This window comes from Schistosoma mansoni, chromosome W (assembly GCF_000237925.1).
Source record: "Schistosoma mansoni strain Puerto Rico chromosome W, complete genome".
NCBI lineage: Eukaryota > Metazoa > Platyhelminthes > Trematoda > Strigeidida > Schistosomatidae > Schistosoma > Schistosoma mansoni.
In genome coordinates this window covers 34,308,092-34,322,497 of record NC_031502.1, presented here as the reverse complement: position 1 = coordinate 34,322,497, position 14,406 = coordinate 34,308,092, and the positions used below count along the sequence as shown (strand labels likewise).

At 33.4% G+C, this 14,406-nt stretch overlaps 1 protein-coding gene across 1 annotated transcript; it reads left to right on the top strand.

Moving 5' to 3' along the window:
* Window positions 1-485: 485 nt before the first annotated feature.
* Smp_157810 (hypothetical protein) lies at window positions 486-14,406 on the top strand (the record flags this gene model as incomplete). The annotated part of the gene is made up of 4 exons (XM_018789463.1): window positions 486-710; window positions 3,087-3,380; window positions 8,793-9,128; window positions 13,709-14,406. The coding sequence occupies 4 exons, from the start codon at window positions 486-488 to the stop codon at window positions 14,234-14,236; spliced, it is 1,383 nt and encodes a 460-aa protein (XP_018654904.1). The 3' UTR covers window positions 14,237-14,406.

Sequence of the window (14,406 nt, the reverse complement as noted above, 5' to 3'; positions counted from 1 at the left end):
TAATAACATCTAAGTTCGTTGGTTTGCACTATCTCTGGGACCTTATTAAAGGAGTCGCTATAGGTCCACAAGTGCTATCATTTATAAACTTTCTTCTCTGTTATTCTCTACACATTCTCAGAGTTAGCTGCAAAGTAGGTGTACCACTTTAAAAAAAAACTAAAAATGATTTTCTCGAGAATACGATTTATACATATGTGATTCGATGTACATACCAAACCTCTTATCATTACTAGCTTATAAGACTTTTAACTTAATATATAGATTTACCAAGTTTTTCTCAATTTAGGTCTGACAGCAAATATTCTAAAGATATGAAATTAACTGAACTTTTATACCGTGGAAAGCGTTTACGTCATGATAAACTCCAGTTCTTGACTAATCGTTATTGGAATCAAAAAGGTTCACATTTGAAGGTTTCCCGTTTACGTTTTCCCGAAGAAGTTGCCAATAGTTCAAATAGTCCTTTAATAAAAGCAGAAAATATGTTTAAATCAACTAGATATGATGATGCACTTTCGAACGAGGTTGAAATAGGAATTACTGCAGATGAAGCTAAACATTTAGAGCAACAGAAATCTGAAAGACTTCAGTGTTTTCATCCCCTATTCGGAGATGTTCGCTCTCACCAAGATTGTGAGCCATCACTAATCTTTTCCAGTAAACGACGTTTCTCAAAGGATGTAGCTCAAGCTAGTCTTCTAACAAATGTAAGTTTTAGTTATTTGGTAATGTACATTATAAATTAATTTTTTCTAACACGTCCATTGTTTGTTGATTGTTTTGAAGTCGAACAATCATTTCAGCTGTGAAAATCAATGGAATGCGTGCACAGTTTACAACCTCAGTGTGTTAATCGCGAGAATTTCAAAATTTTGACTTAGAAATCGGTGCATGGTGTTATCAATATTCTCATTAATACAGGATCTACCATCACTGGTTTACCCTATTGGCTCGACTATGACCCGTCGTTAAACCCCAATGATGCTTTTGTCAAATACTAATGGGCAACGGATATTAAGTATAATACCACTTTGGTTCCATCTGGAGGGGAGACAGTGTAGTATCGAAGTTTTTGCAGTTCACTATAAATCAGGTCCTGGTCTCGAAACTTCAGGGTCCGTCGAGTCACACCCATATAACACATCAGCCAGAGAAGAAACAAAAACCACTATCCATAAGCCGGAACTATGGATCATGGGATTTTGCCAAATCTTATTCACACAAAAATTGTCGAGGCAGCGAATTTAGCGTAATGAGCTACAAAGATAAATATTAAAGACGCAACATACGCCTCAAAAAATTCGGGAAATGAATCCACCCGTAAAACAAGCCAGTGGGGACATCAGTATATACATCGGGAGATACTGTCTCGGTAGCCTGGAAATACATCAAAGTTGGCGTTAATCATCAATCTTTCCATCAATCGCTACACACGACTTTGTATATTGGTTCGCCTCTTGGCTATCTTTTAAATGTCTTCGAGGTATAATCACGTGACTTCAGCCTAAATAACCGTCACTTTCTTTATAAAGAGAAAAAATATCCGCGATCTACATATCCATGGAAGGTTAAGAAACCTCCAGACCCACTCTTCATTATTCCAATGAAGAGGGACTTCGAACCGGGCTACTGGAAAGTGTCAGTTACTGATGGGGATTTTTATGAATATAGGTGTACAATTGTTGACAAAAAATGCATTAGAGTGTGACATCTTGGGATTGTCACAAATACAATGATTTCTGTTACCTGTCGATGCTACCACCATAATTATTACTATAACCTTTCATAAGTTATTTTTTTATGACCTTCTTAGTGTAGTACTTCTTAGTAGCAGTACCTATTTTCATCTTGTACTATTTAGTCTCCTTAGTCTCACGTAAATCTGCAGTTTGTATTAGACGTTTCTCAAGTTCTTATTTTGGACTAGATCCACAAATCATGACAAATGGTATGTATGTATTTCTCAGTTAACTTATGCAGCTGTGGTTATCTTTTCCATACTAACTTAAACATGGTATGAAGACTTATTATGTTAATGCTTGTAGTTTTGTTTTCTGGAAAATTTTAGTATCGTAGTCCGATACTGTCACTTGGGGAATAGGTAGCAAAGGGATGTGGTCGCTGATGTAATTTTAGTTTCAATGGAGAAACCTCATTCATATGCAAGAACTCCATGTGCCTTCTAAAAGTAGGTTGCACCATGAGACAGTCAGCTATATTGTTTATGTTCTGTAGATTTCATGTGTGTCGTTACAGATCTTTCCGAGTGGTCCTCACACCTAGTGCAATGTTCGCAAATTCCTAGACACAAGGAGTACTTCAATCCTACAGTATTGTGAGTTGTTTGATCACATAATACTCAAAGTCGTTGTACAGTACTGACTGGTGTAAATTTATATAGCGAAAAAGCTGTAGGTGCTCGGAAGTTGATGTTATCAATTCATGAACTCCTTCATAGTTAGAGTTATATAGGGAGATGAAATCCTTGATAATGTCCTCTGGAAATTCGAAAATGATAGTCTGGAAACCTAAATTGCATGTATCAAAATCAACCATTTGTCTGATGAACCCTGTACATTTCACTACTTATTGTAAATTTCCAACGTTTTTCTGCGCTTCCTATTTTGTTGGGTTTTTTTTTCATTGTTGTTACAAAGTTCCGAAAATTCAGCTGACATGCCATGGTACATTGTATGTCACTTTGCTCACATGCCTCTCTCTCTGATAATACAAAACAATAAACCTCAATGAATTTTTCCTGATCAATCTTTGTCAGTGTAGATGAACTATTCTACAAGATATCTGAGTATTGCTCCGTTATGATACTGTTCAATTTAACAATTAGTTTAATTAGCTCAAAATCTTGATTTTTACCATACTTTTCAGATTTATGTTTTTTTACTCACCATTTCAATATGGTTACAATAATGCAAATAAACTTTTACTTCATTTTCACGTTTAAATTTTTTTTGTTTGATTACCTTATCCATAGTTTCGTTCTATTTCAGTTTATTATTTATTAACTTGCATAACCGCATCTTCATATCATATCTGGTGTTTCTGATTATTTTTTATTTCTTTAGACTGTCGTTACATTGGGTGCTCCACCTACATTAAATAATCTCTTTAATAAAATTGATGAATTAAATAAACTTGTTGATACAGATAAACCAATTGCAGAGTGGAGATCTTCCTTACGTCTATCTGTGGAACGGTCAATTCTACATGCTCATGTTTGGCAAACGGATGAAACTAAATTGCCTCGTCGATTTCACCAACAGTCAAATGTTTGGAAACATAAACCTGAGTATGGAATCCATCCGGAACAGAGTACTCGTTATCTGTTCCACAATCTATTTCGTATTTTGGAATTTCAAGTGAGTTATTTTTGAATATTCAACGTGTTTTTCAGACCATCACATTGCTTATTTATCATATATCTTATAAAGTTTTTAGGATGGTAAAAAATTAAATGTACATTATCGAGATAGAACATTTGTGTAATGTAGTCAGTTAGATGGTAGTTTTCATCAAATAAACAGCTATCAAGAATCAGAGAGAACTGGACGATCATTTTGTCTTAGTTAGTATTCCTTAGCCTTTACAAAAATTAAACTTGGGACTAAGTGAAAAACATGATACTTTTAAGATTATTGTTAATTCACTACTGTTAATAAACGTCAGCTGATTCTATCAAAGTAATAATTGACTTGTTGAAAGTTTAATATAGTTACATTGAATATCAAACATTGTTGTATGATCTCATTGATGTCATTTTTCTTCTCAATAAATCGACTCTTTTTACACACTACTTAATTTATTTCCAAGAAATAAAATCAACTAATTTACTAGTTTTAAAATTCCTACCTCCTAGATTGAGTTGGTTAATACTTTTGTATTTAATAATAATATGATACTAATAATAATAATAATCTAGCCATATTTACGTATTTGATCTCCGGTAAGTTCCCAACGGAAATGTAACAAATCCTACTAGCAATTCATTTCATGTTAAACAAGTGATCAATCTAGTGATCTACCAGTTTTGCAGATAATGCATCAAATTTCGGTTCAATCATTGCGTGGTGTAATCATCAACTAATAAACCAATATCAATGCCAAGGTTGGACTTGATAGTTCCAAGTAAACTGAGCATTGGGTAGAAAGTTAATGACAAATATGCTACTTGTGATATCCCAATGAGTAGGAAATTGTATTTCTGACGTTCCGTGACTTAATATGGGACACTTCTTCGGAGTAAATAAATAACCTAAATGAAGTTAGCACATTACAAAGGAAACAGTGCAGAATATTTTTAGTACAATCATAATCATAACGGGTCTAAATATGTCAATATAAGGTTAAAAGATAAAATCCCGTTCACTTCTACGCAGAATTGTGTCTACAGAATAGGTTGTGTCGATTGTGATGCGTTCTACACTGGAGAGTGCTCTCGTGTGATCTTGACTCGTGCCAAGGAACACGTACGTTACGCAAAAAGTCCTAATAATCCTTTAGAATTGGAGAATTTACAAGTTGAATCAGCGATAATTGTAAATACTGCTTTCAATAATCACCAAATTGATACTAAAAAATACCATAATTCAGGAAGGTTTCTCCAACTGTAAAGAGAGGCAAGTAGCTGAAGCGTTTCACATAATGCTAAATCCCTCTGTCCTCAGTAGGAATGAAGGCCTGAATATTCATCCCACCTGCATTTTTTAACCAAACAACCACATTTAACCTTATTTATTTGCCACAAAATCTGCAGACACGCGCACACACGCGATCTCAATCCCACTACTTCATATTACAAATGCATACATTTTACATACCCAACTTCTAACATACAAATTAATATAGTGACAGGTGATGCAAATTCGCCTTGATCAGAACTAACTTTACATTGACATATTCAGACCTGTTATGATTTTGATTGCACTAAAAATATTTTGCACTGTTTCCTTTTTACTATTTAAACCTGTGTTAATTTCACTTCGGTTATTTATTTACTCTGAATAAGTGTTCCATATTAAGTCAAGGAACGTCAGAAATGCAGTTTTCTAGCCACAAGTAGTATATGTATTATTAATAGACCGTTAGTTTGTCTGAATTATTTCATCTGCTTTTTTATTACTGTTTGTTTTCTTACTCTTTATGTGTGGTTATGTTCTTTTTTCCGTGCACTGGCAGTTAAATTTTATTGCGCGTAAAATTTTTAATCATTATTATAGATTAGTCAAAACTGAGAGAAAAATTTTCTTGTTGATACTGGTTTTTTCCTTTGGGTTTATAGACAGTTATCTTTTTTTATTTTTGTTTTATTCTCTTATGATATGGTTTGATATAAATGCTTTGTATGTATGTTTATGAATGTGTTGGTTATACATCATAGTCTCAGTAAATAAATATGACCAAATAAAAATATCTCATCATTCTTTGAATTTTTTGACTATTGTTCTTACTTATATTGATTGATAATTGCACGTTACCTAGTTGGGTTCTGCTAGATTATTTTGATGTTGAGGTAACATGCCTCAGAATCGTCGACAATGACACAGATCCATTTCTTTTTTGTCTTATCTTAGGATCTGAGTTCTTCAATTATTTTATTTCTTTAGTTCTGTACATTAATTTTTTTATCGTTGAATTATATACCTTGTCGCTAATTCTTTCTTGCTGTCACTGCTACTACTGCTACTTTGGTCTTCATCTTGATGATTTTATCTGTAATGATGTGGCGTTGTGATTTCAACATTCTAACACGTTAACTCAATAGATCTTTTGGATAGACATTTCACGCCGCCAAGTTATATATAATCCCAACTAAACCAGTACATACACAACAAATCAAGGATAGGTTACCGATAATGGGCTCCTCCATGTTTGTATACTAATTCAATTTTTCTTGTAGGGCTAGGTACATAGGCCGTACTCAGATGGCTTCATCCTCGTGAACATGTACCAAGGTAGTTGGAAAAGGAGTCACAGAATCCATCAGCAGCTCCATCCTTTGTCACTTGGTAGATAGTGAACATCATATTAAAATAGATAAAACTTTCTCTGTTTCGTACCAAGTTCCAAACAATTTATCTAAAGTACCTAGATTACGACTCCTCTACATAGATGAAACTATCTGGATCAACTCCAAAAAACCTAAATTATTTGTCTAGAGGAGGTATATCCGGTCCACAACCGGATCACCAGATACTCAAACTGGATATTATAAACCTCTTATCCCCCTCCCAATTCATTTTGTGTTTATATCTCGATCTACATATTCACCTTTGCCGATTCACATGAATTTTTTATCACAATTGATTTGACAACACTTCTCTTATTACATATTATATATATACACAACGTCATTATTATTATTATTATTACCTCCATATACGAAACGAAATTTTCCTGCTGTGCGTTTTATTCACACGATTTATTGTATTAGTAGTATATTGGTTATAACTTGATACTTTGCTATAACCCATTCTGACCTTTAATTAATAACTTTTCTGATTTACAAATAACAGTGCCATGAAGTATCGATGTCGTAACAGATGCAAAAGTCCACCATTTTTTATGTGCGACATTGTCAAATTCATTAATGGATTTCTTATTTAGACCCTTATAAAATATCACAATAACTGTGGACTGTAGAACCTGATTCTGAATTTATTAAAAATAACTGTTCGCTCAAATCTTCTTTATTTTTGTAAGTTATTAATTTGCATCAAATCATAAAGCTTATCTTTTCATTAAAGCTTTGAGTAACGTTAATCATAGCACCATAGAGTATTTTTTATTTGGCGAAATAATTCTTAGTGATAGGTTTTTATTAGTTGGTTTAAGTGCTACTGTAAACAATATTGACTGTATTATTTTCACTATTCATATAAGCTTACTGGATAGTTTTTTTTATTAAACTTTCGTCACCTTACTATGTTACGCTAGTAATAACCTTAGTGTATTACTGATGATCATCAAAAAATTCGTTTGTATTTGAACAGTTTAAAAAAGTTTAGGTATTGAGTACTTGCTATTCATTTGCATTTTCCAATGTGTGAGAGAAAAAATAAAGTTTTTACTGACGTTTTACCATTTAATGCTAATCACTCCATCAAAGTAATATTATTTTGATTAAGCTATTAGCATTGAATAACGGAATGTGTCGACGGCATTTTTATCATCCTTATCAATATCATCATCAGCATTTATTTCATATTCAGTTGTTAGTTTGACCGAATTAGTTGTGTGTATTTTTCTTTCCGTTTCGAGAAATTCACTATTTTTAATGTCATACGAGTAATTTTCCCGTTTGAAACGTAACTATCGTGTTCTTGTAATGATTGCTCATCATTGTCTTCGTCCCATGTATGTATCAGTGAGAATTTTATATTTTCGATCATAATTTACCCCTGCACTTCAGTCTCGAGTCACACATTTTTCCTACATTTATTTTATTATCACTATCAGTTGGCTGTTGAGTTCTCATTTTAATAACTATCAAAATTTTGTCTAAAAGATTACACTTTTTCGGTACATAAAGCTGACTAATTGGTTAAAACTGGGCATATAAACCATTGGATGCCGGCTCAGTTGTTTAAAGGTTAAGCGCTTACCGCAAGTTTTTTCAAGGTTTGGGGTTCGATCCTAATTTTGATCATGGATGCTCACTCTTGAGAAGTCCTAATCTGGGATGAAACAGCTTCCTAATAATTTCTAGTTTTCGATGTTTGTCTAACTAAAATCAGCCTATGATTCAAATTGTGATATAAAATGGAACTAACTGCTATCCAATTTTTTTCTCATCATAGATTCTACAAAACATCAATTTCTCACTCTTATGTGCTTGTTTTCATTTATTTAAATAAGAGAATAATTAATCAGATTTAGTTAGTCGCCTTAAGGAGATTGTATTTAGTTTGTTTGGTTATTGTTTTTAGAATTCACATAATACGCTAAATGATGCATATGCGTCTTTTTTTGTCTATGTTATGATCTAAATGTTGGGGGTTAGTCGGTTGGCATTACCTATTGGCAATCAGTAATTTTTATCTTAATTATCTATTGGACTTATTTCTTGAGAGGTTTGCACAAGTTCATATTCTTCATTAAACAAAGTTCCATTATTATGATTGTCAACTATTCTATTTGACTGCTATATAGTTTGATTAGTGGCTCAAACATATCTCATTTCATTATAAGTCACACTCACAACTTATTTATGTAACTATTGAATCTAACGTTTTTAATTGTAAGTGGTGTAACTGTACTAGTTATTCCATTGACTGATACGACAGATTATTGATGCTGAATTTCATAATAATGGTTGACAACAGGTTGCATTCTTATTCTGATAAATTAAATATGATATTCATCAAAAATATTGTTACCTCTTACCATTCTCTACAAGTAGTGATATTTGTAAGTAAGAATATGAACAACTTGTAATCTTCATGAGTAGTTTATCATTCAAATTGTTTGTCTAATTCCTACCTATGTTACTTATCGTAGTTATCACTGACTGCTTCACAAATGTTTCATATTCCTTCAATGTTCATGTATTGGTCTATGTTTTGCTGTAAATAATAAAGATGTACACCTAGCTGATGAGTCAAAAATAGGATAAAATGAGCGTCCTTGACTCCACTGCTAGCCATATTCCGTCTGTTGTGTGTCTAAATAAGGTTTCATACTGTAAGTATTTTTTATGAAGGATCAACTTTTTTATTTTTTCATCCAACATCTTTTTGGCATAATCCCATCTGTTTTATTACAAACTATTTTAGGCCCCTTATTATATGAATTATACTGGCCTAACTCCTATCGAGAACCAGCTTTCTGATAATTTGCCTTTCCGCTGGACCACACGAGATCGCCTGTTGGAAACATTCTACTACTGGGGTCCAGAAAAACGTCGGATCAGTTTTTCAGAACAACATGATTTGGTAGTTATGGGTCAGACGCCAGCCCCTCTCTTTCTGAATAATCATGATACTATCCAAAAATTCAGTAAGATCGCTACATTACCAGTTGCAAGCTTTGGTCCTATGTCACCTTTAATTGATCTTACCAGTACTTTGTATTATCGTGAAGACAGTACTAATGGATGGCTTGAAAGTCAAGTAAGTTGAATCTCATACCTTCTGATCTAGTCTGAAACAGTTTCTGCACATCTTTATGTGAGCTGGAGCTATCTTCTTCAAAGTGAAATCTCCTTTTTATCGTGAAGCTCTTCACTACAGATATGAAGTTGTGAAACACTTTCTTTTATAACAGATATTACACCTGTTTCTTAACTCACCACAAATTGAAATACTTCAGTTGAAGTATAAGTTCAGTACAAAGTAAATACTAAAAACTTATGTTGTCAAGACGTGACATAAATTCACGAAGTTGTTTTTCCAAGTCGATGGTAGAAGTGTAAATATATTAGATATAGCGAATCCATATATGTAGTCTAAGGTTCACATCTGAAGGAGAAAATCATTTCGGTTTTTCTTTTGCATCTTTCTGTTTCGGACTTATTTATATTCCTTATCAATGTTAACAGAACGAATAAATTTACTGGACATTGACCTGTATCTTTCTATAATTAGACTAGCTACCGGTCAAAGTTAGTTGGGTCAAACGTAGGAAGTGCCAGTTTATGCCCTCAAGTCAGTTCATCAGAATGGTTCCCGTAATACTCTGGTTTATTTAAGGAAAATGAAGTACGGTTGATTGTATGGTTATGATTTGCCTTATAACAATATTTGTTCACAAATCGACCATAAATGGAGTAAACGTAAACAAGGTGAATGTATAAAATTAATCGGTAAGAAAAGTGATCAGAGCATCGGGGGAACTCTTTGCGTGTACGGAGCATTTTCTTCTTCGTGATCAGTAGCATCTTTCCCGAACCTAATCTTTTCTGTCCAACTCGGGTTCAAAGTATTTCACTGATTCCGAGCAGCGCCAAGTTGTATCTTTTCATTTTCATAGCTATTCGATTAGTCCTCCCGGTCTCCCACATTGTCCGGTCATTCTTTGTACCTATATTAACTGTTGCTCTGGTTGTTAGAGGGAGCATCGGTCTCGTGACTTCCGAATAATTTCGGCTTTCACCATGAGGCGTTATAATTCTTCCAAATGAAGATCTTTCAACTCGGAGGGCAAAGTTTAAAATGTTTATTCTGGTTAGCTCTTTTTAGCAAGTTCGTTTACTGCGGGATGAGGTTACTGATCCCATGCCCAACCCTCCATTTTTGTGTGGACTTGAGACTAGCAGTAACCCTCGAAGAGCTACAGGATGAGCTAAGAAAATTGATAACTCCGTTTATAAGACGATCCACGTAAGTTTCAGCTATATTTAATTTTTTGTCGATGTGACATCTAAGGAAGTGGAAAACTTTGTTGGACATGACCCAAAGCCTTATTTTCAGAAAACGAAGGTGTTACGACGAATGACAATGAATCATCAAGTTCATCCTTTACAAAAGACTTATGTATACTTATCCAAATAAGTATGTGCAAATTTTAGGAAGGTACTAACCATACGGTTATATATTAATTCAGTATAATATTCGTCTAATTTATAGTTATTCAAATTTAACTAGTGATCGATGTGAAGTGCATCTCTATATCAATGAGTTTATTGATATATCATTTAGAAAAATCTAGTATTTTGATGTGAAATAAATCTTCGTTTATCATTAGTTTGCCTTCTTCCTTGTATAGAGCCGTATCACAACACTCCAGTTCATGAAATATGTTTTACGAGTAGTGTACGTTTGTTTTAGATGTGTTCGTTATATCAAGGCTTTTACGTTCCATTTGCGAATAGTTCGTTACCATTTCTGCCCAGTTTCTACCAACATAATGCTTTTCTTTTCGCCATCATATTTGAATGAAATCTTGTTGTATAAGGAACCTAAGTTTGTAACTAGTTCTCCAGTCCCTGACTGTGAAAAGATTTGTTTGTGTCCACTTACCAAACGTTTTATGTGATCGTGATATCTGAAATTCGAATATCAGATGCTTAAGAATTGATCCTTATCTATGTTTCAATTTTAGTTACTTATAAGTAATGTATTTTGTTTTGTTTTAATATTGTCTTTTATGTGCATTATGTAAGTTTATTTTACCACATGTGACTACTATTATCAGTATGGCATTTTGTAGAGATTGCTGAATTTCCATAGCTTAGATCGCTAACTGGTTTTATCAAACCACTATAGGAAATTCTGAGGCACTGGATGACTGTTCCGTTCTAGTATGGGACTCCTTAGGAGTGATCACCTACGACCACGCCACAGGAGAATGAAACCAGGACCTTTCGTCTCGCATGCAAACGCTTAACTTTCAGACCACTGAGTCAGCATCTAACGATGTTATTGTCAAACGTAAATCATCTCACGACACTGTGCAACCCTCATCAATACGCTAAATAAAACTTGTAGAAGTTTGTCTTTCTGTTCTTTTAATGAAAATGCTTTTGAGTGTACATGTAAATCGATATATGAAGTTGGATGGATATACAATGGGCATCCATCTACTTTTGTTTATGTTAGTGAGCGTCGTGTTATATACAATGAAGCCAATTTTGCCAAAAAGATTTCCTTAAATTTGTGCTCAGTCTTTGATTAATTATATTTTTGTTTTGACCATCTATGTCTTAACTGTTCTCGAAAACCCTAAAATTTTAACTCTTAACTTCGTTCACATTTTAAACAATTTATCGTTTATTGATAAATAGTTTATTTTCTGTGCAAACCTCAAATTATGTTAATAATTCGAAATAACGAAGGTTATTAGTTTGTATGTGGTTGAATTGAAAACGAAGAAATACAATAAATTCACTGAATTTCGCAAATTATGTTGTTCTCACGTTCGATAGAGTGATTATAACAAATTATTTAGTAGGTCGATGTAATGCTCTGAAATTAAACATGAGTTCATTTGTGTCGGTATAATGTGTTTTGAATTTCGCTACTTAAAATGATTAACCATAGACATTAAATAGGAATAATATATATTTGTAAAATCTCAGCGAATGAATTTGTAGTAAATCCAACGTTTCGCCTGGCAATCTGGTCCAAGCTTTTTCAAGGAATTAACCATAGTTCATGGTTATCTTTCTAACCATATTCAAGAAAGCTTCCGCATTTCTACACAGCTCAAATCAGCAGTCATAACTTTATGAACTGATGTAAAGTCTTCGTTATCCCTTCCACTAAGCCTTTTTCTACCTACTCCTGCCCCAACCAAAGTCTTGAATGAAAATGTACAACCTGGTCAATTAGTTCCCCATCTATATTCAAAATCTTCCTTCGAACTCAGTAATACTCATTATTTAATGGTTCTATCTTATCCTTACACTTTCAAAAGTATCTATTGGTCACCTTACCCCGAAGAAATCATGATTTTTACTTGTTTATATTTTTCAGTGACTTCAAGCAAGACTCTTTTTTTAGAGTTATGAAAACGTTTCATTCATTATCACGATCATCAAGGCAAATTACTTAATTATTTATTACTTCTCATTAGTAAAAATAGTAATCCATATTTTTAAATTAATTCCATATTTCCTATTTTAATTATATTAAGCTGTATCTCGGTCATTATGCTTTTTATTCATTTTTAAAATATAATTAGATTTTCATTTTATAAATATCTAGGTCAGTTGTTTTTATTATGATAATAGTATTCGTTTTCATTCTCTATTTGACTTATCGTGTCCTTAATGAGGAAATGCTTATTTCTCCCATTATTAACTCTGTTATCATTCGCTTTTTATCTTTATTAAATTTGTTCTTATTTCAAGATATTTAGAATTATTTTTAACCAACGAATTTTGAAATGTTACTTGCTAGTCACGAAGTGAATAGGATATATATATATATATATAATGTTGAACTATACAATTTAATAACTCAGGACCAGTTTTAAAATTATGAAAATTTATAGATCTTCATAGTTGAAATCATGAGTCAATTAAAGCTAGACCACCATAGAAAGCCTGGAAGCACTAAACGGCCGTTTCGTCCTATTATGGAACTCCTCAGCAGTGCGCATCCACGATCCCGCACTCGCGAGATTCGAACTCAGGGCCTATCAGTCTCGCGCCAGAGTACTTAACCGATAAACCACTGAGCCATCATCCAACGGTGTTAATGTCTAACCTCAACCAATCCACGAAGTTGAGCAACCATTCACCAATTTCTTCATTGAGTTGATATCTCTACACAGACTTGGTTGAACTCCACTGGCAGGTCCTGGGTTCGAGTCTCGCGAGTGCGGGATCGTGTGTGCGCACTGCTGAGGAGTCCCATAATGGGATGAAACGGTCGTCCAGTGCTTCCAGGTTTTCCATAGTGGTCTAACTTCAATTTACTCATGATTTCAACTATGAAAATACTGAAATATCCACAAAACCCCTTCTGATTTATAGATCTGTTAGTTGTTTGTGTTAGTGTTTAGTGCTGTGGGTTAAATGGTTTAATTGTATAGTATTTGTTGTTCTCAACAACATCATCAGGGGTTGCTTAAGGTGTAAGCGAATGATTTGACTATTCCGCAAATCTTTTTGAAATTTCTAGAAGAATATACGTCTAACTATCCAATTGTATGGCCTGGAATATTTCCCAAGTAAAGCTTTACTTCATCATCGCTATGTAATACATTTATTTAAATAACATTTTACGTTACTTTTTTTAACTTATAGAATCGTCGTTATGCATTTCCGCATATTTTCACAGTAAATTTCAGTTTACCAAATGTTTGGTCAGATTATTTGGAGCCAGAAGCGGATCCTGTTATCCCTGAACATCGATATGCAATAGCAATAATGAATTGTTTTGCGTCTGCAGTTGCCCAAGCTCGTTCTATGGGAATCAATGAAGGGATTCTTGATAAGCCTTTGTGTGTTCAATGTGTTTGCTCTGATGGAGTATATTTTGATTTTGTTACATTTCAGTTAAATAATATGGATGTACCTGATTATAAGCTTAGTCATAATTTAGATCCTACTGCACCCAAAAATTTTGCTTGGATTGACGGAAACTATCGTTTATTCCAAAAACTTATACCTAAAAAACGCATGATGCGTAATACAAAATATCGTGATGTAAATATGAGTGTATTTGATCGCCTCTCAAGTTACTATTTATGTGGACTGATCAACACTCCCTTCAACATAAATGAATCTTTAATCCCTGAACTAAATACAATTAACAACCAAATCCATGAATAAAATATTAGTTTATACAAAGAGCTCACGGATAAGTTTACGAGTGACAATAATTTGTAATTGCATTTTTTAAACTTTTTAACTTACATTTGTGTAAATACATCTACCCTGTACTTTTTTCACTTACCTGCCTTTTGTTGTATAATAAATAAATGATTTACAATGATTACTTT